General features: G+C 37.2%; 2 protein-coding genes and 2 long non-coding RNA genes across 8 annotated transcripts; all 4 read right to left on the reverse strand.

The window, feature by feature from the left end:
* LOC113730223 (uncharacterized) lies at positions 1–3,960 on the reverse strand. Of its 4 annotated transcripts, none has more exons than XR_011840085.1 (3): positions 3,494–3,930; positions 2,627–3,395; positions 1–1,002 (listed from the first exon to the last, which is right to left on the reverse strand). It is a non-coding gene; the product is annotated as an uncharacterized lncRNA (long non-coding RNA). The 4 variants fall into 4 exon arrangements; XR_011840084.1 differs by having other exon boundaries at positions 1–525; positions 3,311–3,395; positions 3,494–3,875; XR_011840083.1 differs by having other exon boundaries at positions 1–525; positions 2,627–3,960.
* A 6,176-nt stretch (positions 3,961–10,136) lies between these two features.
* Positions 10,137–10,853, reverse strand: LOC140036519 (uncharacterized). Its single transcript, XR_011840086.1, has 2 exons — positions 10,503–10,853; positions 10,137–10,325 (listed from the first exon to the last, which is right to left on the reverse strand). It is a non-coding gene; the product is annotated as an uncharacterized lncRNA (long non-coding RNA).
* Positions 10,854–11,287: 434 nt separating this feature from the next.
* On the reverse strand, positions 11,288–17,997 carry LOC140036518 (uncharacterized). The gene is made up of 8 exons (XM_072078252.1): positions 17,131–17,997; positions 15,863–15,939; positions 15,560–15,728; positions 14,339–14,427; positions 14,088–14,252; positions 13,912–13,989; positions 12,778–12,881; positions 11,288–11,928 (listed from the first exon to the last, which is right to left on the reverse strand). Exons 1-8 carry the CDS (start codon positions 17,792–17,794, stop codon positions 11,823–11,825), a joined length of 1,452 nt encoding a protein of 483 aa, XP_071934353.1. The 5' UTR covers positions 17,795–17,997; the 3' UTR covers positions 11,288–11,822.
* Positions 17,998–22,074: 4,077 nt separating this feature from the next.
* On the reverse strand, positions 22,075–25,160 carry LOC113725251 (hydroxyacylglutathione hydrolase cytoplasmic). 2 transcript variants are annotated; one of them, XM_027248304.2, is made up of 7 exons: positions 24,911–25,160; positions 24,570–24,729; positions 24,305–24,477; positions 23,778–23,856; positions 23,056–23,169; positions 22,470–22,646; positions 22,075–22,301 (listed from the first exon to the last, which is right to left on the reverse strand). In XM_027248304.2, the coding sequence occupies exons 1-7, from the start codon at positions 24,955–24,957 to the stop codon at positions 22,221–22,223; spliced, it is 831 nt and encodes a 276-aa protein (XP_027104105.2). In that variant the 5' UTR covers positions 24,958–25,160; the 3' UTR covers positions 22,075–22,220. The 2 variants fall into 2 exon arrangements, with proteins under 2 accessions (XP_027104105.2, XP_027104106.2); XM_027248305.2 differs by having other exon boundaries at positions 24,305–24,466; positions 24,607–24,729; positions 24,911–25,155.
* Between the last annotated feature and the right edge of the window lie 1,707 nt (positions 25,161–26,867).

Consider the following 26,867-nt stretch of genomic DNA (forward strand, 5'->3'; position numbering starts at 1 on the left):
TACTTTCCCAACAAGTTAAAGCAAAGTTGAAGTGAGTTTAGCTCCAGGCCCTATGGTACTTGTACATCATATACTATACTACTTTCATCGCCAACTTGCTACAAAAGTACACAACTTATCTGATATACAACTAACTAAGGATCATCATCTTCCACAAATCAAGAGGTTCTTTTTTTAAGAAAGAAATGAAATGCAGCAGCTTTATTAAGGCACTGTTCACCATATTATTATTATTATTAACAAAAGTTTCTTATGCAGTGAGATGAGCCATGCAAAGAGAGAGAATCATGATGATACAAGGCATCCAGGGGGATCGATCATGCTTCTCCTTTATCCATAGAGTTTTAACCAGTAGAGGAGGAACAAAAACCTGCAAGTGGAAGTCTTTTCCTTTCTATTTCTTTCCAGATGATGACAAGGAGGAGGGGGTTTTGCTAGCAACTTTAAGAAACAGCCTCCTCGATGACTGGACTGGACTGGACTGGAGAGAAAGCTATATATTGAACTCCAGTATGCAACATTTCCCTGCAAAACTTGGATGATGTTAGAATCCTCCCAAGTCATCAGCTAGCCAAAGGAACCTGACAATTTTAGAGAGAACTAATGGAAATGGGATTAAAAATTTAACGAAGAGCAGCATCTGGTGCAGTCTCATCTATTAGGATAGCTCGACTGCTATCACCCATCCATGCCCATGCCCATGCCCTTGAAGGGTCCAAAATGATTTAGGGACAAAGAGAGCAAATGGCCCTCCCTAGTGGTGGTTTCTCTACCCCGGCAAAGTACTCCATTACCGGAACATACCCACTTAAATTAGCTGACACATTGCAGGAAAGGACATGACAATTCACAGGTTGCATGGCAGGCCCCTCGGTAACATGTTTCTGAGGGAGTATGCCTGTTAAAGCCAGCCGGTACAACACACACCACAATCACTGCGGGGATATAACTTGCAGTGCTCTACAATCATGCTAAGACCGCGGTCAACTCAAAACCTAACATCTGGAGTGCAAAAGGAGAATGGTTAAAGATGAAAGGTGCGGTGGTGGATTGCAATAAATGACTAGTAACATCTGTAATTTTGTTAGCCCATACGTCAAGCAGAATTACATGTCAGAAGAAAGCATACCAGTTTGACCAGAACTTAAGGATCTGACCAAGGACGAATTTATTAAAAAAAAAAAAAATAGATAGTCCTGCGTGAAAGCAGTTCTCCAATAAATGGGAAATGGAAAAAAGTAGTAATAAGCCCTCAGAAGCTCATGAGACAAGCCATGTTAATGAACAGTAAGATGTTCTAATCAGGGTGGGGAGAAAAATAAGCTTGACATTTCAAAACAAGTACACAGTAGGAAACATTTGGATCAGAGAGAAGTAAAGGCAACACCAAGAGGGAGCTCCCTTCAGTCCAAGCACAGACGGAGCCGGTAGAAAATTATCTCCCGCATCATTCACTCAACCACAGTAGCACAAATCTTATCTTTCTACTGAGTGATTAAGTGAATGAGTCGGCAGCTAATTCAACCCCTGATCTCATCCATGAGTGGGCTGAAGGAAGCTCTCTCACACAATTTCCTAATGACACTATTAATCGCATCATTCAGCTGCTCAATATGTATCAAATTCCCCAATGATTGAAAATGATCAGCAAGTCATTATATGACCAATTTGATCCTCCTTCACTTCTCAATGATAATTAAACCATATTAAAATTTTGTTAAGTCTGCATCCATTTAACCAAGAAACCTAACGGGAACCTTTCATCCATTATTCACATTGAACAGATGGACAACTTTTAACTTCTATCCAGACATCAACGTAAAGTCCAAGGGATCGATTAACGCTGTTAATGTCATCACCAGCAACCGGCATAAACCACACAGCTACACAGGTGCGAAACAGATTTAACATAAAAGGAGAAGATCAATTATAAAGCAACAGGCTTCTTCGGGCTTGAAGTAGTTGTGCTGAAATGCAAATAACCTGATCTTATTTTGTTTCTTTACAAGGCTTCAAGGAACACATGAAATGCAATAAGTTCAAAAAGCAGCCGCAGGAATTTCAAATTTACATCTTGTTCTTCATGCACAATCCAATTACACAATGGCCAAACTACAATACAAAGGATAGCTCACAATAATTGGCATAATGGAGAAAAGTGAACCCCAAATACAAAAATCATCGGGAAGTGATACTAACATTACTCATCCCAGAACAAAGCTCAAAAGGCTGGCACTTTGAGCAGCTGATGAACATAAATCTAAAACGGCCTTTATTCTTAAGACATGGTGAAATTGGAACCTAATTACTAGCAAGGAGTGCTAGGAAGCATCATCAATCATAAAGCGATTTGCCTGAAATCTAGAAAATCTAGAAGCAAGAAGGAAACAGAACTACGTAGTACTACAGCCATGGGGTCAATGCTTGTGGAGACCAAAGAAACATGGAGTCAAAACTTTTTTTTTTTCCCTTTTAATCCCTTATTGCAAACAAACTTAACATTCATCTAAGTAAACATTCTTATTACCGGGCAGAGTCAACAATTATGCAACCCTAACCTGAGTAATGAGATTGAAATAAGAGTTAAAAGGAAGAAAGAAGTCGAGAGCCGTTATTTTCCACATACCGTAAATCATCAAAGCCACAAAGGAACCAGAAAATCAATAGCTGGCCATTACTAGAACAAAAGAAGAAGAGGCTAATGTAGACGAGAACAGGAGAGACGGTAGGACTCAGCCCAAGTTTTTCAAACGATAAAGTGATACAAATGAACGCTCTCTAAAACAATAGACTCATAAACTAGCAGTAGTAAAGTAAATATACTACCAAAACTGATACTCGGAATACTTGTGGCGAGGAATTTTGGATGGAAACCCTAAGCTTTTTGTGATGCCTAAATTTACCTAACTTTTGAACACCAGATTAGGGGCATATATATGCCTCTGTGGATGAGAGCTGGCTTGAATAGAAAAGAACCGGCAAAACCCTCAACGGAAGGGATAAAAAGATGGTCAGTTCAAAAGATGTGTAGAGGAAGGAAGCAGAAAAGGAGACCCGGAAACTCAAAACATACAGGCATCAGCATATACCTATAAGAAGGGCGGTCGCATGAAATACGGAAGACCGCAATATTAAATCAGAGAGGAGGAGGAGGAGGAGGAGGATATGATAGGTCGCTTTCGGCATGAGAATCAGGGAAACGAAAGCGACTTAAAGATCTACAACCAAAAAAGAAAACTGTAAAGAAGAGAAGGAGAGGAAACAATCAAGTCAGAATGAAAAATGCACATAGATTGATGATGGATGTTACGGTTCATGATGTGTGCTGAGCCAGCTGCAGTAAGCCAGTAAGAAAGCAACCAAATAGTACTCCCCACTCCCTACTGCAAAATGGTCTGAAAAAACAAAGGAGCAAAAATGAAACTCCTCCATTTCAAACTCAAGGGCAGCGAAGATGAAAAGAGAAGTTCAGGGAGAAAGACGGTTAATGTACACAGCTGCATACTGCATAGCAGAGCGGTGTTTGTTGCCGTGCTTGTTCTCTCCATCTTTTCGCAAGGTATCAGTAGTAGCATTTTCCACTCTCTGGGCTGCTGGGAGTGCAAGGGGTGAAGAGGAGGAACTCCAAGGGGGAGGAGTGGGTTTTTTATTTGTTGGTGGCCTGCCTGCCTGCCGTGGCGGTGGGCTGATTCTTTTTTTATTTTTCATTAATTTTTTTTCGGTTATGATATACTGTAATATGATATGATATGATATATGTGCTTTTTGTTCTTGGGGAAATATTTTGGCAGATTGACGGAGAATAATATCTCTCCCTCTCCGTCTTCGTCGATCTCAATTTGTTTTAGTACAAGGGTACCCCACTCTATAGTGAAAAACAACAGTAGGATGCATAATGGCTTGTTTGCTACAGTACTAGTGTTTTCAGGATTGGTCCGTCCATAAAACTAGTTTTCAGGATGCATAATGTATTTTAGAAATATTCTTGGATACGGTTTTTTTACTATACTATATATGTTTGGGATACTTTCCAAAATGGCTTCGGATTTGCCCAAAAATGATCGACACATGGCAAAATAGGCCATGAAGTGCGGCGCAAGATGGAGGGTGGCAAAGTTGTTGGAGGCTAATACAAAGGTGATTGGATCGTAAATTATTTGAGATATTTTTACAATATTATTTTTTTTTATATGATGTATGTGAGATAAAAAAGTGATTGAAAATGTGTTGATCAAGTCAGTATGTATAAATAAGGTATAAATAAAGTGAAATAATCTTCAATCTAAACACATATGCTCACAGGTTCGCAATTAGAAATGCAATAGTTGAGTTTGAATTCTTTAAGCTTTTTAGTATTTAAACTCAACCCAATTTTAACTTGTTCGAACTCAATCCTTATATAATTATAAATAAAGAATACAAAAGATATTTTATATTAAAAAAAATTAAATCATACAAATATATTTAAAAATTTATTGAGTTCAAGATTCAAATAATAAGGCTCGAGTTCGAGTTTTGAACGAACAAACTCGCAAATAACACGATCAAGTCGGACTAGTTGGCACCCCCTAGTTGTAGCCTTGCCGTATCGTGTGAGTGATAAGGATAAGGTTGGAGAGAGAGGTAAGGGCGGCAGGTTGGAGGCGGGGGCGTGCCGGTGCCATTTGGAGAGGGCCGCGAATGGGAAGAGGGGGAGGATGATGATGATGATGATGATGATGATGGTGTTTGTTGTATGTGTGTGTGTTTTTTTTTTGGGATATTTTTAAAGTGTTTTTTAGTGTCTCACTAAAAGTGGGTACATGTATTTGGAAAACAGTAGTAAGAATAATGATTTTTCACTTCCTCTACTGATGCTTTTCTTCGAAGCACGACATCTCTTACAAATAAATTGGTTTATACGTCCTTCCGGGGGATTTAGGATGCCAGTCTCTCCACGTTGTATGATATAGCCCGGACATCATAGACCAGTTCACCTTTTTTCTTCCTTTCTTCTAGCTAATTAATCAATTTAATTGCATTCACCTCTTCTTGTCCAAATTTTTTTAAAAAAAAAAAAATTTTGAAATGTGCTTCAATTTGCTGAAGGAATTTTGGTTAAGAAATTTGCAGGTCAGAATTCCGTCCTCCAAGGTTACAGCTTAAAGATGTAGCAGTAGTACTACAATTTGAAGTCGAAAGAATTTTGCTAGCTCTTTTTCTTTGTTACTAGCTCTGTCCTTCCCTCGACAATGAAGTCTGCGTTCACGTCACTTTGTATGTTGTGGAATACAGTAGTATTACCTAATAAATAAATAAATACTAATAATATAGCCGTCCAGTCCACCGTATCAACCAAAACCAAACCAGTATTAATTTCTGTAGAACGCCAGCCAGCCTAACTCTTGGCATTTGCTTTGTGATGCGAGTCAGAAATTACATATGCATCATGTTTTAAGCAAGAAAGAATTCTGCAGATAATTAGAAACCCCATTCTCAATCTTTTCCCAGAACAGAAGAATTTCTGAATTGCATGGTGCCCTTTTTGACGTTGATGTATTTAGTCTGCAAGAGTGTAACCTCTCTTTGTCGGCGCTGCGTGGTCAGCAAATGCTGCCCCAAAATTCTAAATTAGGCGACGAGTGAATGCATTGAGCGAGCGTAACAAAGATTGAATCCCCCTTCTTTGGTATAGTGCTTTCTTCGGATAAGCACGAGTGTTTTTTTTTTTTTTTTTTATCTAAAGAAAGGTTTGTAGACACTCACGTATATCATAATATTTATAAGTTGATTTAATAAAATGAATTAATCTTGATAAGTAGGTGGGAGTTTATGGATTCAAACCTTATCTTTTATCATTTTCATCATTTGTTATAATATGTATGGTTTCCTCAAATCCATACAGACAGTTGCGTAGTGCACCCGTCTGATCCGATGGTGATTCAGTTTCCATCGATTTCTCTATAGGTCCAGTTGGACTTCCTTTTAGAATAGACTAAAGTAGGAATAAAGTAGATAAATGATAAATGACAAAAAAAAAATTAATCTTTTATACATTAATGTCACAGTGTATTTTTAAATGAATGATAATTATGTAAAAAAAAATCTAATTTTTACACATGTACCATTAAATTGAGTTGAGTGATGATGTGTATATACTGTCATGTCATGTCATGTCATTGTAGATAAGATTTAGCTCTAATAAAATTTACACGTACAACACACAGTTACATGCAAGCACACCAAATATTTATCTAGTAAAAAAAATACTCCCAACAATCACTGTAGCAATCCAAATTTATACCTGACGTGGTCCTTGATACAGACCGTTACTGTTCCAAGAAACCCACCTGAGTTGTAAATGGGACCCAATATTACTCTTTTCCAGAGTTCCTTTATTTATTTACAGGTACAAAGTGACAACCAAAAACCCATCGGAAATTACCCAGCTACGTTTGTCGTCCGTGCCTATCCATCAGCTAATTAATTACCCACTTGTACTTGTACTGGTCCAAATTTATTACGGCTTCAGAATTTCTGCATTTAGGTTGCTGGAAATCGGTGCTGAAAAATGCACCTTGCCATTTAGCCCTTTTTTTCTGTGCCTTGGTTGCTCGCTTGCTTCCCGGCCGCCGCTTGGAAGAAGAGAAGAGAAGAGAAGAGAAGAGGCGTGAAAACGTGCTTTGCTTGAAAATGCCGCCCGTTTCGGTGGATACGGTGTTAGATTAGACATGGCATCGAACTTTTTTAAAACATGATAAAAGAGTACCAACCAAGGGACAAGATCCAGGTGAATATCCTCCTATTCACGCGCCTGCCCATAGTTGTCAAAATCGCGATCCGGATTGTAGGATCGTACGGTCCTACAATCCGGATAACCAAAATCGATCCGGATCGTATTCAGAGTCGCAAATCATATTAATCTCTGTAGGATCGCATAGAATCGTAGCAGGATCGGTAGGATCGTACGATCCTACAATTTTTTTGTAAATTTGTGAAATACGAAGCTCCATTTTGCAAGTAAATGAAAATATTTGTGGTATATTTGTAATTTATCAAAGAATTGCAACCTTTAATTGCAATTAGGAGCTTTTGGTAGGATCTTACGATTCTACGATCCGATACTACGATCCGATCCTGTGAAACTAAAATCGATTCTACGTAGGATCCCGATTTTACAAACCTTGCGCCTGCCTTGATGACTCCATGGCATAGCCGTAAAACATTGCCATCACTCTTTGACCCTCCATCACAATCTCCATTCATTCAAATCTTTGGAGGTTGCTAGCTTTTCTTTTGCCCGTTATCTCTGTTTGTTTGATCCTGACTCCCCGATGAGGGGCTAAGGGTTGAGACAAATATCGCCATACAATTCTAAACACAACAAATAGGTGTGAACTCGTACAAAAAGTCACTGAACACAAAAAATACAAGTCATTTCAAGGAATATTGTGCTAACAAAACATTCCCCGAGTTGTGCAAATCACGTACTACAAAGGTTTGTATATCACAACGTCAATCTTTTTTAAACAATATGCAAATGAGGATTGAAAACCATATGGTACTTACAATACGTCTTAAGATCTAAAATCCCTAAGAAGTCATTATTAGGTTAAAAATGATTTTGAGCATTTTTCGAAGACAAACTAATTCGGATTTCAGAGGATCAAAACTAAACTTAGATGACATGGTCAACTTCTCGATGCAATTGGCACCTAGATGGATAGTTGTTACGAAGGTCAAATCAAATTTTAGACTCACATTTAAGTAAATCCAATCTTCAAATGCTCAATGATCCAAATTGTGTCGCGCCAATTAAGATTGTAGTAAATTAACTCCCTTTAGAGGAGTTGGCCATCACCTTAATTGTATGATGGGAGGTCGATGATTCAAACCTTAGCTCCCATCAATGTGTCTCTATATGAGATTTGTTCTAAATATATACGGATGTGTGATGCATCCGTCTGATCTGATGGTGGTTCAATCCCCATCAGGTTCCCCCAATTCAATTAAGCCATCCCTTAGAGTAGGCTTCCCCCCTCCCAGTAGGAATATGTTAGATTAAATTATATGTGCCGTTACGTAAAAAAAAATAAAAAAAAATCAAGATTGTAGTACAATCTCGACTATTGGTTTTTGTGTATATCGGGGCACCCATGTTTTGGACCAAATTTTATGCGCTTGTTTGAGTTTGTTAGGCCAGCTCTCTTTGTATATATACGTAGGCCAGCTCTATGTTAATAGTAAAATATATGTTGGCACTGGCCAGAAGGCTGGTTTAGTATTGTTAGATTCACTACTCAATAATCTGCGTGCGACAGAAAGCAATCTTTCCGTATCCTTTTATTTTGTTGGGTGACAAAACACCACAATGTGAACGTGGTGGAATTAAGGCGTGATATCGACTGGTCATACTTGGGGGAGCGTTCTTGGCAATGGCTTAGAGCAGCCAAGAATATCTGCCCCCAAATGTTTGTAGTTTTCGTAGAAAAGCTCAAAATAAAAATTACAAAAACTGGTCTCCTGTAGCTTTTTAATTTCAGAGTTCTTTTTTAACTTTAGAAAAGCTAAAAGCAAAAGAAAGAGAAAAATATTCGAGAGTAGTCCAGCTAAAACAGGCCTATAAAAGTCGTTTCGTTGGATTGCTCTTTGAATAAAAGGGCACTCTTATCTTACCTTTGATTGTAGGAAATAAAAGATGTAGTACATTGCAGGAGCATATAGTCGGCCAAATGGAGTGTCAGGACAATCGTTTGTAGATTTTGTGTTTTGTTCTTGTTGACTATTTTAAGATGTGATGGAACAATTATTAAGGGTGCAAATTTGGAAAGTGAAGAACTAATGCGTAACTTTTCTGTATGGGATAATTTCAGAAACCTTCCCTTGAGATTTCTGACACTTTCATTGACCTCTCTCGAGGTTTCAAACATTACACTAATCTCCCTCGAACTTAAAGTTTTGGTAACAAATCAGTCCAATTCAGAAAAAGTACTATTAAAAAAGTATTTTGAGGTGTGAGATGATAATTTTCTTCCATATATGCCATTTTCTAATTGTCCTCAAGTTGCATTAGTAAAGAATAAAATAATTAATAAAAATCAAGGGATATACGTAAAATTTGAAAACATGTAGCAACTATAACCTGAATCAACAATGGTATTTGCACACAAATAGTGCAAATTGTAATGGCCATAATTTTTTGTCATATGCAACTACATATAAAAGACACAACTAACTCTATAATGCTATTAAATTATTAATATAAGCATCTAAATTTGGATAAAAAAATAATTTTTTTATTTTAGTTAACGAGGTGAAAGTAAAAGTATTGGTGCAAAAACCAGAAAATATACAACGCTTAGTCAATAAATCAACAACAAAAGGAAAAAATAAATAGTTTTGTCTGAACACCAGATTCAATAAAATAAGTCAATCAGAAAATTCTTCTATTTCTCTTGCTTGTAAGATCTATCTGTATATATTATATAAGATTGTCTGTCCTGATCATTGTCAAGTAATTATATCAATCACAAAAATAGCGCAATCTTAGAATAACAATTGATTCCATTTTTTAATTGTAATTATAGTTGCTAATTTGAGACGAAATAATATTTTTTTGGTTTAATTAGTTAATCTTATTTATTTAGTGCCCTAACCCTTTTTTTTTTTGTCAAATATCTATTTGTAATAATGCATAACGCCTTAGGGCGAAGTAGCACTTTCACTATATCTTATGTAAGTAATGGATCTAAATTTCTGACAAGGAAGGTTAGTGTAATATTTAAAACCTCAGGCGAGGTTTGTGAAACCATTCCTTTCTAAATTGCCAACTTCTAGGGTTTTCATGAAAGCTTGATGGCCATCAGACTTCTTCAAGATATGCCACCTTTAAAGCAATTAGAAAATAAACAGGAATTCCAGTGCAATCACTCAAAATATGACCGTAACCTTTTGACTTTGGATCCATGATCACCTGCAAAGAGGAGCTCAAGGGACACGTTATATGACAAATGGGGTTATAACGTTTAAAAAAAAAAAAGAAAAAAAAGAGGACCTTTTGTTAAGCATAACATTTTCCACGCGAGTACTTAGGAGCATTCTAATTTTCAACTTTTCTTTTAAACTTAAAAGATCCAAAATCAAGATATGAAAAGCAGTTGAAAATGTAACAACGTGTAGATTTTTCAAAACCAGAATCTCAAATCAGGTTTTGAAATTTAGTCGAGACCAAGAACTAACAAGCATTCTTAAGAAAGCAAAAGGCTTTGAGAAAATTATGATATTTCGTCGCTTATTTGATGGGTGCAGAATCTTGTGCGCCTCATGGCAATTTCCGATGAGCGCGCCTGTATTAATAAGAAAGCAGTTTAAAAAAGCTTCGACGGTAGTTAAGTTCATCATATAGGTCAAGAAAATGAATTAGTATGTGCTGGTCAGCTAGAGAAACTAAATTGGTGAGCATATGTAGTTTGGAATGAATGAGATCGATCCATCCTATTCCGGTGTGGGTGGATTACACTTACTTGGGTGATGAGGAACAGTTGCAGACGGCCGGGGGCCGCCTGCCTCTTTGTGCAGGACAGGAGCAGTACCAAGTCTTCTTCGAAATTATGTAGATTGTTTGTGGGACTGGAGCACCTGTGACTTTCTGTCCATGTCCACAATTGATCAAAGCATCTGGATCAGTCATACTATGGTTTTTGGTGGGCGCCATCATCTGCCTTGCCAACCATTGATGTTCTTTCTTTTTGTCCCAATTCAACAAACAGATCATAAGCTTCTCTCTTTCTCTTTTTTTTTTTTTTGGGTTTTCTTTTTGTGTTTTTTGTTTGCTTCTTTTTTGAGTAGTGGTTTTGAAAAACGTCCATGCCCAACTATTTGTCTATTTGCCCCCTCTCCACAACAACCCCCCCCCCCCCCCCCCCCCCAAACACAAAAAAAATAAAATGAAATAAAATGAAAAAGAAGAAAAAAATAGAAAAACTGATTCATCAAATGGAGATATATATACCTCTCTGTTGAAATCATTGCTTAGCTCGATTTGAATCTTAAAATGATATACACTATTTGTTCTAATTAAGTTTCGAAGTCCATCTGCTTAGCTTCTACACTAGACCTTTTAACCAAAAAAAAAAAAAAAAGGAATAGAACAGAATTAACAGTTCCAAAATACTTATGTTGTTTTTGGATTGCATTTTCCATCATTTTTTATGAAAAAATTACTGTAGCGATTTGATATATGTGAGGGAAAAATGTGATAGGGAAATGTGATCACGAAAAACGACTATTTTCTGACGGAAACAAGCAATCCAAACAAGGCCTTAAACTTGTACATTGCCAATCAGATAATGAAATATCAGTAGACAGAATTATGGCGATTTAAGCATATTTCTAAAGAAACATTGATGTCGAATACAAGGGTCCCAGAATTTTGGCTGTGTCTTATCGACAATGTTATCACCCTATACAGGCATAACACCAGATAAACTGCCCAGAAGATCGAATGATGTAATCATCTAATTGCAGATAAAGAAAAGGATATGCTCTTTCACTCCCGCCTGTGATTTTGGGGGTTGTATAGGGATTTCATTTGGTTGGGGGAGAGAGGCATCAAACTTTACATTTACTTTTGCTCAACTTTTTGAGAGTGAATAAACATCTGTACGGCAATTTAGCCTTCCATCTGTCCAGGTCTTGGATCGGACCTTATCTACCTCGTGCATCGTCTTTAGCACAACGAGGCAACAGGCAACCCAAGAATGAGGCAGTGTTTTTACTTTATAAGAAGATACTTTTGTGAAATGCCACTGTAGGGGAGAGTTTTTCTAGGAAGGTATAAAACTTCAAAACATTTGGATGAACAAGCTTGTTGAACCATCACCGAATGATCGTAAATCAGCTGGTCTAACCAATGCCCTGCACAACGGGCAAGTTCTCTCTCTTTCAAACCTGCAAAAATTTGAAGAAACCCCTGGTGAGGAAACAGTTACCAAACTTCATAATCAGAACCAAATATTGCGGTGCCTCCCACAGAGCCAACTTCAGCAATATATATAGCAAAAGTACTTAAAAGCTTATTTGGAAAGAACACAAGATTGCAGTAACTCCCACATATCAAATCCTATGTCAAATATTAATCTTCAGTACCACAATTTGATTAATCAGTGAAGTTTCAACGTACAATTGAAGTGCCATTGAACCATTCTGTGCCCCCCCTAAAACACCAAAAAAAAAACACACAAAAGAAAAAAAATTTGTTTCTTCTAAAGGCCAAAGGTGGATGTCACGTCACATTGCAGCATCTACATGTAGAGAAATACTTCCCCCCAGGAAGGCCCAAAACAGGCAGAATTGATGCCTGAATGGCATGAAACTGAAGCTTACAAGCATGCTTCAAAGGCCAACCTTCTTGCCTTTGATATCTGCGTGAGAGACGCAACTTGCTGAACCAAAACTCAATAACTAAAAGATAGAAAGTTCCAGGAGTGATAAGTAGGATGCCAGAAATTCTCCTCAAAGGACAAGTTTAAAGCAAAAATCTAGGTAGAACTTGCCAAACACTACTAACAATACTGGATCTATTCTGTCAACAATGGGCTTCATGTGAATGTATAGTAGGAGCATCATGTTGATATCTTCTTTTCTTAGACCATGAGAACCCCAAAAAACAAGAGATGCACATTATGCAAATGCTAAGATAGAAGTGACAAAAAGTTTATGGAGTAAAAACCAGATGAAACCTCATTTATTGTTTAAAGTAACAGAAGAAGAAGATGCAGTAATAAAAATGTAACTAACCATTCTGAAACGCAATCTTCGCAGAAGATGTGTTTACAACGCAATAAAATTGGGGCATGCATCTTCTCCTGGCATATGGCACACAAGTCACCTGCAGCATTTACCTGCATTGGATGATCCACAATTAAATCACCTTGCAGAATGGGAAACAATTATCTTATATTACCATAGGACACATTCAACCTTCACATGAGCAACTGACACTCCAGCATACACAAGCTCTCAAGTTACATCTGATAGGGCACTCCAAAAAGTTCCGGAAGTACCCCAACATCTAGCTATTATTGAGAGAAGCAAGATAGGACACATAATTCATACAAATTGCAGGATCAACAATTCAAAAATAACCAAAAACCATTTAATATACTAAAAAACTCTAAACAGCAACCAAAAACCATTTAATATACTAAAAAACTCTAAACAGCAACCAAAAACCATTTAATCAAGTTTCCAAGATATCATTCCATCAAAACCCCTAATATGTAATAAAAAGAAGGCATACAATAAGGGAGGGAAAAACAGATAGAACAAAAGACAGGACAATGCAAGATTTGAGAAATTCAGATTCCAGAGGTATGTAGACCTAGCCAGAATATCATACTTTTTATGCCATGCATTTGATGACATACCATACCACATTGGCAGTTTTAAGTGATGTTGGCAGCGAACCAGCAAGTTAATTATTCAACTAGTACAAAAGATGGTTAAATGTGAATGATCATTTCCTTTTCTTGGAATATTATCCAGTCTGCGCAACAGCAAATGAATATACAAGACCAGAGACTTCCCATCCTACAGGGATATTATGCTAGAAAAGCACCATAATTGACATGACATATGTACTCAAAAAATCAAGCCTCTTCTGGAAAAGCCAATGAAAAGATACAAGCCCATCACTCCATACAAAATGTTAATTACTGGAATAAGGTAAGTTGTATCACTCATGGTAAAAGTGAAGCAAAAACATTTTAAACAAGTGCAGCACATGGCAAAGATGATCTTATCTGAGGAAGTAGTTACTGCTTTTACAAAACAAGGCTCGAGACTATTCTTGATTATCACAAAATCCAAATAGACTGTTAAAAAAACTTGCAAAATTTAAGCAAAATAGGCTGGCTCCAAAGAGATACATACCTGTTCTGATGTAGCATAAGATCCATAATGAATTTCTTTTTTGGATAGTGCTTTCAAGGCTGCCAAAAAGGATTGAACCTGAAAGTAGCACCAAAAAAGATTATGTGATAAGATCATCAGCAGAGTTTGGACAAGAATAGCTAATGACAGTTGAACAAGTTGTTAGGTAATCATACCTTCTCAACAATAGATGTAAGTTTAAATGTTAGATACAACCCTGTTGTCAGTGATGAAAAAAGACTTCCATATTCCTTGTTTAAGAAGAATCTATACCATACAGGAGTCGGTAATAATGCACGGTATAGCAACAATGTGTATTCAACCAAAGTTAGCATTTGACCCTGAAAGAACGATATGTCAGACAGACTTGTGTTAGAATTAAAAAAAAAAAAAAGGGACTTTACAATCACCCTGAATACCATGCTACCTGTCTTCGGAAATTATGGCCCCTGCCATTCTTGTAATACATCAGTAACACCAGCTTCAAGGCCATAGCTATCTGCCTCACCATTGTATCTGGAAGTAATCACATAGAGAAGTTAATATGGGTGTGCATAATACAAATAAACTGAAGTAAAATGTCATTATGAGATTCTTTAAAACGGCACCAAATCATGATGCGAAACAAAAGGGTAACAATTAAACCTCTATGCAGACAACAGAAATTACATGATCTACTATGTAGAAATATATCAAAAATTTCAAATATTTAAATAAATATATGTATAGCTTCACTTTGTACTCCTATCCAATAAACAACACTTACAGATATCTAACCAACATCATCTATAACACTTGAAGCCACCAAACTTTGACTGGAGATCAGAGAGAATGGTTTACATTTTTGGAGAAGATTGTACTTGCATATCTAGCCTTATTACTATTACTTTTTTAGTACTAATGTGTGTATTCATAGACATTTATCTTTAAGACCTTTTATGAGGGGAAGAATGAAAGTTACTTGTCACTAGTCCGAATTCACTTCATGCTAATGAAACACAGCATCATTTGATGGCCAACAGCTAAGGATGTGTTTGGATGCTTTTTTGATGCTTTTACTCTGGTAAAATTGAAATAAAGTTATTGAGTTTACGTAATTTGTTACCAATTTAACATGCTTGTAAGTCAGATAAGTAGTTTTCTTATACGTAATTAATCTAAAACTCACATGTTGAACTAAACAATTACTAATAACATTTGCGCAACAGGTTTTCACAGTTGAGATGACTAATAAAAGGTCATGATACGATGTCAACATGATAAAAACAGGTCAGATATTTATATGATTATATATAAACACACCATGACCCTAAATTGTACATGTAGAATAGCAAGAGCATAAAATTCTCACATAACTAGCAATGTAGAAAGATAAACTTCCAAAAGAAAGGATAATACAACATAAAATACTAATTTGACTCATCCAAAATAAAGATAAGCAGCTAGAGATTCCAAAAAATAAACATAGTTATCTTTCTGTCAAACTCATGGTTGGAGGATTACTTCACTATACCATAAAACCTTCACCACCACAACGAACAATAAAAACATGCAGGCTGGAGATTTATAGAAATGTTAACCATGTTAAAATTCACAAGAAGAAACCAAGGCCTACAAAAGCTATCAACAAAAGGACTGAAACTCATACCATTGACAAGGATGATGAAAATTGCGTGCCAAAAAGGTGGGATTGACTTTGGAGGGACCATGAATAATGGGTAGTAAAGATCATCATTCCTATACCACCAGTAGATCCCAAACGCGTGAAGTATAAAGACCACGAAATAAGTGACAAGGACGAACATCTTTCTCTCAGCCTACAAAAACAAGAATTAGTACAACTGAACGTCTCAGTTATTTAATATTAATTTTCATGAAGCAAGCATAAACAGGTTCTGAAATAATAAACGGTAACAAAACTTTTTTCTACAAAATGGAAATAGCATAGAACCTTCAGAGCTGTCTGCTTCCGCAGAATGTCATTTGACTTGAACATGAAAGCGGTGATCCAAATTGTGACAAAAAAACCTGCAAACCATGTGAAGTAAGAACTTGGTTAAAATTGATAATTAAAGAATAAAATGGAAAAGCAAAATCCTGCAGGAATAACTTCTAAAGATAATTCATATATTTATGGAAAAGCAGCACAAACTACAGAACAAAATGTAGAAGTCCGCCATTTATAGTAGTAGGTCAGATATATATCCAAGAACAAATAATGTGACTAAGGGGCTACAAAATCAGGCCAAAGTTCCCTATCTTTTTATTGCAGAAGCAACTAGTCGTTAAAAGACAGCGAAAGACACACAAAGGACTATTGAAAATGGAAGATCATCATTTGTTATCCACTTTGTACTCTCAGTCACTAACTCAGAACATTAAAATAGACTTCCACTTAAACAAGTGAAGCATGTTCCAGGGTAAGTATGAGCAAGAAGCAAAAATACATGTATCCATCAAACCAGATTTGGAAACTGAAAGGCTTATCAAAACACCGTTACAATATAAAATGAAAAGAATGTTGACGAGCATATGCAGGATACTCCTCAAGCAACTAGAGGCATGATTATGCAGAAAAAAGCCAATACATGTTGGTAAGCCCATCTAAATAAATACTCTTTAAGCTAAACTAAGAAAGCAAAATGCAAAGTAGACTGGTTTGCCTGAAACTCTTGCAAAAGTACCATATACCAGCACATCAAGTCACCATGATTTCATCCCCAGTCACAAGGAGAGCTGCCAAAATTTGTCCATATCCAACATATTTTTTGCATTCATTTGATGAAGTGCAAAGTAACACCAAGATCATGAGGCCTATTAAAGAGAACACGCCCACTGCACGCTAAAAATGCTTTGAAGCAAATAAGCTGGATTGTGGCAAAAGACGCCATCCCATTTTTAAGAACGAATCACCAATCCCTTTTATTTGAGGTATCCTTAATAACAAAACTAACTTCAACCAATGTCCAATTTTACACGCGCATAATAGTTCCCTTCCTACTCATTAATAAAATCTAGTATTCTTCCTTAATTTTTCTTCCAATATATAGGACTGCCAGTGTACATCAACAAAAAATTTCTACACCCTATATACTTCGAAATATTAAAACACAGGAAAATATAGTTCTTGGAGAAAAATAGCAATACATTCAATTATAACGATCGTAAAAGTAAGATTAAGAAATATACTTCTTGGAGAAAAAAAGAAACTGAGGATACCTTGCAAGTGCTGGCGAATGAAAACGATCAATAACAACAAAGAGAATGGCAGAATCTGCTCAATCCATCGTCCAAACTGCTGAATATCATACCTCTGATACGAAGACTCCCCTCTACTGCTTCCATTGGTCGAATTTCCTTCGCCCCCGGTATCCGCCGCCGCCGCTCCTGCCCCAGCACCCAAGCTTCTATCTTGACTGCTTCCATCCACCGACGCCGAAGTCGACCCCAACCCAAGAGACTCCTCATCACCATCAGCGTCAGCTACTAATCCGACCCGATCCCCATCCCCAGGCCCAATTATCCGTATCGATACCTCCCCATTACTGGAAGTAGCAATACTAGCATTACTGCCACTTCTTAGAGCAGTCGTTGATAAGACCGGAACGGGACCGTTTGCGCTGATGCTGCCATTGCTATTACTAGTATCGTGACGGTCAATAATGAGGTGCTCCGCTTCGGAATGGTCGGGTCGGAGCCTAATCAAACCGGAATATTCCAGCAAGGAAGAGACTGGGGAGTGGAAAAACCGGAGCGGAGGAGGGAATTGGACGCCGTACCTTCTGGAAGGAGCTGAATTAGAATCCCTGGGAGATGATGGCGTGGAATTGGAAGCGGAAGGACTGGCATGAGCAGCATCAGAATTGGAATTCGATGTTTCCATCTGTGAGATAGAAACCCTAATAAAATTTTCTGGGGGGCTTTCTGTAGAGAAGAAATGAGATTTACAAAATGTAAAATTTCTTGAGGAAAAATAAATTGAGAGGAAATTTCTTGGGGAAGAAATGTCCAAAGGAGGAAGAGACGAAGTCAAAGGAGTGAGACAGGTTAATAGCCCAGATGTTCCAACCCCGAGGACTGGGATAATGCGGTAGAGACTAATTAGTTAATTCAAAGAAACACTTAGGCTTGGTTTGGATTCCATTTTTTTTGAGTTTTTTTAAAAGAAAAATTATTGTAACGATTTGATATATGTGAAATAAAAAGATGATTAAAAAATATATTCACAGAAAATATAGCAATTTTTTTTTCTTTAGAAAAAGGCAATCCAAATATTTTCTACAGAAAATATAAAAAATTTTCTTTAGAAAGAGGCAATCCAATAGTAACAATATCATCGAAGTTATTTATCTTTATTTTGTTTTTATTTGCATTTTGCTTTTTAAGTAAGTTATTAGATAAATAGAAAATAATTCTTTTCTTTTGACTATTGGAAAGTGAAAGGAAAAGAGAAGAGAAGTAATGAAATGAAAAATAAAAAAAAATGATTGAGTTTTTTGTCTTTTTATTTAAATATAAATAAAAAAATTTAAATTCAAAATCTCTTACTCCCCTTCCAAATCACTTAGCTCTTCCTTCCGCCTGCAAAAAGAAAGCTAATTGAGATTAGTAGTATTTATTTGTGACGCGTTATTTATTACTTGACGTTAAAGGGATTGGGGGTGCACGAAGGAAAATTTTGATATTGCCGTACACGGCCCCGAAGAAAATTTGTGACGCGTTATTGGTACTCTGCACATGCCCATGGGGAGCGTTGGGTTCCAGACGTGTACAAAACCCGCGTGGACTTTGCTCACGAGTCATGAGAGGAAAAAAAAAAATTTTTTTTGAAGCAAGAAAAAACTTTTAATCATGCCCCACAACCAGCTAGTTAGTCCCTTGTTTTAGATGAGATGTATTTTTTCTTTTTTTTTAAACTTTATTCTAGAGCTACTTTAAACCACCACCGTTCAAAAGAATATCTACGCATCCGTTAACAAATTTTTTTCAAGAAAACCTGAATTTTCTAGAATACAGATCAAGGAATTTGATCCCTTAACCTATGCACTCAAGTAAAATTTTAAAATTTTTTTGTGGCCAACCACTCCTAGATGAGATGTAGGAGGATTAATTAATGTGAAATTGTGAAGCTAATATGGGCTTAACCAATTCACACAGCTTGTATGATTGTATCATGTCCTGCCGCAAATTACTTCATCTGCATCCGGTCCTCTTTACCTTCCCTGTTCTAAAACTCCCCGCTCTCCCATTTGAAATGAAAAGTTGGAAGAAATTTTGAATCATTATTGTTCCCTGGCAATTGTAAAGTGTTGCTCAATATTTAATCCTTACCCCAATTCCCAAGAAAAATTAGCTTTACCAACTCTATATTGAATATGGCACCATTTATGGCAATTGTATTTTTGATAGTAGTTGATTAGGTCCTGCCACTGGCCCATTGGTCCAGTGATCATCACCCTCTATAATAGTGCTGGAGATTAGGGATTCAACCCCTGCCTCCCTCAAATTTGCCACAATATGTGGCTGGTCTTAGTTGACTATCTCTCCTTGTCCCTTTCCCCTAGATTAGGCTAATTTAGTTTATAGGACATCTATCGTTACAGACAAAAAAAAAAGATTAGGTCCCGCTGTTATTTCCTCCTCGAGCCTTTGCAAACGTGGAGACAAACAGCCTTTATACATTTGTTCTGATGCAGAGGCACTTTCCTCCTGGTTACGTTCCAAATCCACCAAAGATAACAGTGCATAGAGAAATTTGAGAAAAAAGTTAGTACGCTATATGATAGGCACAATCCTTTGATGCATTATGATGGCCTTCCCTATCTAAGCAAAATTAATGAGGATTGAAGTAGAATTCAAGCAAAGGCTAGAATAATATCAGTCATAAATTATAGTACTAGAACTTTGATTAAGCCTTTTTGTTTTTGACAAAATCCTAACAGGGATCTACTTTGCTAGGTCTAAGTAGCACTCTACTAATAAACCAGTGGCGCAACACAAATGTTTGGGAACGACGACTGCTTTCGTATAGGGGTATCAACGGGTCGAGTTTGGATTCGGGTAATTTTTCCGAATTTGGGTTGAAAAATAATTCCGGATCCCGATTCGAACCCTTTTACTTTAACAAAAACGGGTCGGATACGGAAAGATACGATTTCGACCTGTATCCGAATAATATATTAATAATTATAAAATATAAATATTTCTAAATACATTCTTTTACCAAATTAACAATTTAGTAATGACTTTGTAGATTAATTTGTGGTTAGTTTTGAATTGACTATTGCGAGTTATTTGTGATTCAGGTTTGTAATTTGATTTGTTTAAGTTTGGAGATTGGATTGGTGATTGGTTTTGGATTTAATTTTCAAATGTTTAAATTTGGACCTTTTCTTTCTGGGTAAATCTGGATTCGACTCGGAATCCGTCGGATCCGGTCCCGAAACTCTAAGGTCAAGACCTATTGGACATACGGATGGGGTCTAGACCTATTACATAAAAATGGGTTTGGATATGAAATTTTCAATTCTAACTCGAACTTGACCAGTAGACACCCTTCATTCATGTACTATCAACGTAGGAACTAAAAACACACACGGTAGTCAGTTTCAGAGAATCATTCAAGCCTCCCAATTATCCTTCCGTTGCCTGATTTCCCGCAAGGCTTCAACTGCTGATTTGCGTCCAACGAGAAGAAAACTACTCTTAAAACTTTGGGCAGCGGCGGGTGTGTTGAAGTTGAACAACAGATCACAGAAGTTTTCTTTCGATTTATTTGTCCCCTTTTTGTTGAAAATATGAGTTTTATACACAAATTTAGCACAGCCATCTTGCCCTTCGTATACAAGTTACAACTCTATCCTTCAGTTAATGACTTAATGTAGTAGGACCATAAGCAGAATACTCTGACTAGGAAAGCGATAGCACCTGAATCCCAGGAATATCAACCGGCATGAATGGGTTAGTCTCCCATTCTTCCTCGATGGTTGATGGAACAGTCGCAAGTCCGAGCAACCTTTGATGCCTAGCCCATATCAATTTCTGACGAATGTTTGCATTGTCTGGTTCGAATTCACGAAGATAGTTCTTTCTCTTTATGTCTTTTTTGATTAGCTAAGCTTGATTTTTCCCCCCTCTTCTGTGTTCATTTTGCAAAGGAAAATTAAAGGGTTGAATCATAACTGCATAATCTCAGAGACAGACAACCACCATGTCCTCACATAAATTCCTAGCCACCACAAAGTGCACATTCTTATGTTTCTCTAATTCACTGTTCTTCATTGAGAAATATGTTTCTCTAATTCACTGTTCTTCATTGAGAAATCTTTCAAGACGGCTAATCAAATCAATGCTAACTGAGTCTCAGAAAACAAAAATGAAAATCAAGGTGTTAGGACTTAGGAGGGCTCAATTATGGGTGGCGTCAAAGCAATTTTGACATGATTAATTTGAGCAAATTATTAACGAAGATTATGAAACAAACCAAGGTGTTAGGAGGCATGATATTTTTATCAACCCCAATGAATATCTTGTCACCATCTCTGACTTTCTTAGTGCAGCCCATCACGTTATCATATACTCCACCAAAAACTTTTAATCTTGGTCACCAACCTCTTCATCTCATCATTCCCACCAGCATGATCCCTACCACCATTTCAACCAACAATCCATCAGTAATCTCCGTCTACCCAACGTTCACTACAAACCCGGCACATGAAAAAGACGAAACGTTTGAATAGAGACCCCATGGTGGTTAATCTTCATGTCCAGTTTGTACAAGCAGGAATGGTTAATCTTCCAAACAGGGCATGGGTATGATCTTCATGTCTCAAAGAGCGTTGTCTTCGAAACCCGCTCTTCTCTGCAAGCGGTGATAATTCAAACAGAAGAAAAGAAAGACGGGGATTCCCTTCAACTTAGTACGAGCGGGAAAGATTTGACGTTGAACTGGTGTAGTCTGCAATGTTCCTGAATCAATTAGGAAGCAGAAGAACCGTCATAGTTATAATTTGTTTAATAATTCTAGTGTTTTTACTCGCTTCAGATATAAACTGGTAGCTGCAATTTTTTGTTTTGTGGCTATAGTTGTCCTCTGGCTGATACCAGTTCTTTGTTTTCATTTGTTTTGCAAATTTCATCTTTTTGCTGCATTTGGCAAATCGGTGACCGAATTTGGCACATCCAATAACAGCGTAATAGCATTTACATTACACAAAATCTACTCAATTTGCATTTGAGCCACTGCAGTCTCTCGTTACTACACAATGGCACACCACAGACCTGAAACAACATTACACCGCACATCTTATTTATGCAGTAGGCTTCCAAGTATCCTTCCGTTGCCTGATCTCTCGAATGGCTTCCACAGGGGACTTGCAGCCAACCTTCCTCTGCAAAAGAAGCACAATTTCCAGTTACTGATATACACACATCTACACTCGAAGGAAATTTAAGTGTCTGAATGAAATTCAGTACTGCAACAATTAGTGCATCAAATATTCTACACAAGCAATACTATAACTGTTTTAGAATCCCCGTATTTCAAATTCCGGAGTTACCTGAACGTCAGGAAGATCAACCCGCATGAATGGATTTGTCTCCAGTTCCTCCCCAATAGTGGATGGAATAGTTGGAAGGCCAGACCTCCTCTGCTGCTGAGCCCATGCTAACTTTTGTCTAATTTTTTCATTATCAGGTTCAACCGTTATAGCAAACTGAAAGTTCTTTTCGGTATACTGCAAACAAGTCACGCAGATGTTAGCACTTGTCCACCCACTTTTAGGTAGTGACGGGGCAAAAATCAACTACAGAAGTGACCAACGCTGATTAAAAAAAAAAACTCAACCAGAATCAGTAACGCTTCAAACAATCAAACGGAATTTATAAATGCATATAGGCTGAATGTGCATATTGTGGCTGAGCACTGATGATACAGCTTGAAAACAAATTTTACATGTGATACAAATAAAGCCTTCTAGTTTCTTTGCACAACAACATGCGAAGAGAACACCAACTGTACTGTAACCAGTTGACACAACAGAAAAAACGAAGCAGACATAAGAAAAATGGTAATTAAACAGAATCAATATATCCAATAAAAATCTTAATACCAAACACATTGTGATAAAAGTTAAGACAGATTACCTCATGTCCACAGAAAACTTGAGTTGGCTTTGGTAGTGAACCTAATGTCACACATAGGGACTGATACATCTGTTCTGCAGTGCCTTCAAAAAACTTACCACAACCAGCAATAAACTAGAAAACAAAAGAATGACACAAGTCACAGTTAATCTCTTAGGACAATCTGAATAATCTTAAGAAGGAACGAGCAATAACTTGATTAATGAAAAGCATACTTTTATATCTCTTCATAAAAGCAATGAATAAAAGAACTTGAGAACCGTCTCAGTCACAAGTGCTGATACTAAAGACATCCCACCCCCCAAAATAAATATTTAAAAAGCAAAGCTATGAAAGACAGCCAGCAAAATAACAAAACTACGAGCATAAACTGTCTTATAGCAGCTGGAAAATTCAGAGCATAAATGCCACTGTGCAAGACATTCAAGCCCAGGAAAACCCTGCAAGAATACCTCATAATACAGAGGATTCAAACTTTTGAGCTTGCAATGAACGCAATTACTCATTCCTGATTCATGCATCAAAAACCAACCAAAAGTCGAAAAAATGACAAGATTATTAATTGGCCAAGCACAAGTATAGGGGTTAACAAGATCATATTCTGGAACATTGTGTCTTTTCCTTTCTCCCACGGCAAACAAATGATCTTCGCAATGGAAAAGAAAAGAACAACAGAGAATATCGTTATATAGGAATCAAGAATGAAGTAAAAATCTACTTACCAATGTGTCCCCAGTGAAGACCGCAGGATCCTCTCCATCTTTACCAGTCACGTAGTAACTTATATGACCTTGTGTATGGCTGATAACACATTCCCCATCCCCCACCCCCCAAAAAAAAAAAAAATTAACGCAAATATCATAAAAGCACAGCACCCTGTTACTTCAATGATAGTAAGATTGGCATCAAAACATTTCCTAATATTTGAATTCATGGTGGCCTCAATTTTTAATTTTTTTTCTTAAAAAAACAGAGGTATTGACGTGTTTTATAGCATCAAACTTTGAAGAAATGCCAAAATATTGAACTTCGAACCAGTTGGTCACAAGATGTAACCAAAGCAGCACACCATCAAAAATAAATATGGAAATGAGTACATCAGACATGCATTTCAAGAGCAAAGACAAAAATCATGATCTTCAATATCCACAAAATCTAAGGTAAATTTACAGCCGAGAAAACTTGTTCTATGATAACTGAATGCCAGCACCATTTTAATTATTTTGAACCTGGTTGTGAAGTGGCATACCAGGGCGTGTGAAGGCACAATATACTGATTTCATCCCCTAGGGGAATTCTGTCACCATTTTCGACCTTATTGGTACACCCCCTCACGTTATCAACCGAACCACCATAAACTTTGATTGCAGGAACTATCTGCTTTATCTTGTCATTTCCGCCAGCGTGATCCCTATCATCAAACTTAAGTCACCAATCCACATCCACAGTTACAAATACAATCAAACATAACCCAAATAAGTGATCAAGATCAGAAATCATCAACACGAATATACATGCATTTGGAGCCCAAGACAAAGACGGGGTGCTGACCAGTGGTGGTGAGTAGTGAGGACGAGCTTAAGGTGAACACCATTCTCCTGGGCAGCTCGGAAAACTTTATGGGGTTCAGCTGGGTCCACTGCTGCTGCCTCTTTCGTTTTCTCATTAATTACCCTGATTTAAAAAAAAAAAAAAAGAAAAAAGAAAAGAGAGAACGCTTGAACTTCATTTACCTTGAATTTATCAAGTGTTTGGTTTGTGCGTTTATAAGCAAAGCGACAATTAAAATGACAAAAAAAATCAAGATAAATTGCAAGGGGAAAAAAAAAGAACAGTGGATATGGACTCGTATTACAGGTAGGAGTAATTATCTTCTAAGCATGGGATGTGAAGGATCTTCATCTGGAAAGTGGAAACCCCCCTCCACTTGCTCTGTCTTTCTGTTTTTAGGCAGCGTCGCTGCTGGTGAAGTGATGATGGAGATTTATTATGTTCCGCCCTTTTTGGTGTTTTTCCCAGCTGGGTTAGTTGATAGGGTTCATATGTTCGGCAGCAACCTTCGGCTGGTAGCGTTTTATTCAGGAGAAAGTTCGGTGTGACCGGTAAACGTAGGAACCAGCACGATTTTGTGTCGCTTTTGGTCACTCGCCAAAAATAGTTAATTGACGCCGCTTGCAATATTGCGGTTTCCTGATTTTGTTTCTAGTTGAGAGTTTCTGACTCTGACTTGCAATTTTTCTCTAAAAAAAATTTATACTTTTTTATAAATATATTTTCAATCACTTTTTTATTTTATATATATATTAAATTGTTATAATACATTTTTTTATAAAAATCCCAGAAAATAATAATCCAAACGGTGTCAATATTGAACTTTTTCAAATCATTTAACTAGGATGATGAGCCTTGTTTGGTGACTTGAAGTCAGGCATGATCCAAAAGTGTTACGTATTAATTTGATCATGTTAGGATTTAGAAATATAATTTTGAATAACTCATTTTAGGCCAGTCATGAGTACTAAGCGGTCATATTCCTTTTGGTTTTAATGCAACAAATTCTAAGCCTTTGAATGGGCAAAAAAAGGATTTAAGACTCAAATTAATATCACTATAATCCCCATAATATATCAATTTACGTTCTCACTAATTAAGTTGAGTTTTGCAAACACTAAGCTGGGCTTACATTCTACAAGCCAATGCTTGGACACAACTCGATATTTGATTACGACTCACTGTTGTAGCCCAGATATAGTAGCCCAAATAGTAAGTTTGGGCTATAGGGGGTACATACCCCACGTTCTGGGATTGAGACTGATAAACAAAATTACAAAAGTATTTTCCAAATCTGCTATCCAGCAAGGTTCTGAAAACAAATTAGTAGTATTTTCCAAATAGCAGAATACAAGACTGTAAAGTAACAAAGAATGCTTCCTGGTTTTGGCAGAGTATAATAAGCAGCAGAGAAGACCTATGGTGGGGAGTAAGGAGAAGAATAGGCAATGGAAGGAATACCAGAATCTGGGAAGACCAATGGCTATCCAACAACCACCAAGGGAAGCCAAAAACACCCAAACCAGCAAACAGCCAGATTGATAAAGTAGCAGACATGATAGTGGATCACAGATGGAATAGAACCCTCATCTTCAAGATGTTCTGCAAAGAAGATGCTGACAACATACTAAAAGTGCCAATTAGCACCACAGGAAGAGAAGATAGGATGGTCCGGACGGGAAACCAAAATGGAGAATACACAGTGCAATCAGGATACAAACATGCAGTAGAAAGGAGAGAGGCTGAAGCAAGGAAGGTGGAAAGGGAAGCGGAATCTAGTTGCAATCTAACAAACCAGCACGTGTGGAAAGTGCTATGGAACTTAAACATCAGTCACAAGATTAAATTCTTCATCTGGAAAGAACTAAGAGAAGTAGTTCCAGTCAAGGAATTGATATGGAGAAGGGTAAATGTTGGAGATCCAATATGCTCAGGCTATGATGAGGAAATGGAAACACTTGAACATATGCTGCTAAATTGTAAGGAAGTCCGAGATATCTGGAAGCTAGCTCCAATACAATGGGATGGAAGTGGAAACCTGACAAGGAATTTCAAGAATTGGTGAACTGCTGTAACTGAAGCTAGATTCAGAGCCCAAGGAACTGATCACATAAGTCTCACGGCTTATATCTTGTGGCAAATCTGGAAGGGCAGGAATGAGAAAGAATCCAACAAAAAGACAAAAGATCCAGCTGCAATAGTCAACAAAGCCTACACTGCCTGGAGGGAGTTTAATAATGCAATGGAGAAAGCTAGGAGTT

The sequence above is a fragment of the Coffea arabica genome, chromosome 2e, assembly GCF_036785885.1.
Source record: "Coffea arabica cultivar ET-39 chromosome 2e, Coffea Arabica ET-39 HiFi, whole genome shotgun sequence".
In the NCBI taxonomy this organism is placed as follows: Eukaryota; Viridiplantae; Streptophyta; class Magnoliopsida; order Gentianales; family Rubiaceae; genus Coffea; species Coffea arabica.

What these genes read in the sequence shown, in the direction of transcription:
- LOC140036518 (XM_072078252.1), bottom strand. Translation starts at nt 17,794, where the DNA reads ATGGAAACATCGAATTCCAATTCTGATGCTGCTCATGCCAGTCCTTCC. An exon ending in TTTCATCATCCTTGTCAATG is followed by an intron (nt 14,428 to 15,559) that starts GTATGAGTTTCA and finishes GATTACTTCCAG; the next exon opens with ATACAATGGTGAGGCAGATA. An exon ending in GAAGATTGCGTTTCAGAATG is followed by an intron (nt 11,929 to 12,777) that starts GTTAGTTACATT and finishes AAATTTTTGCAG; the next exon opens with GTTTGAAAGAGAGAGAACTT.
- LOC113725251 (XM_027248304.2), bottom strand. Translation starts at nt 24,957, where the DNA reads ATGAAGATCCTTCACATCCCATGCTTAGAAGATAATTACTCCTACCT. An exon ending in TTGTGCCTTCACACGCCCTG is followed by an intron (nt 23,857 to 24,304) that starts GTATGCCACTTC and finishes ATGTGTTATCAG; the next exon opens with CCATACACAAGGTCATATAA. An exon ending in TCTTCACTGGGGACACATTG is followed by an intron (nt 23,170 to 23,777) that starts GTAAGTAGATTT and finishes TTTGTTTTCTAG; the next exon opens with TTTATTGCTGGTTGTGGTAA.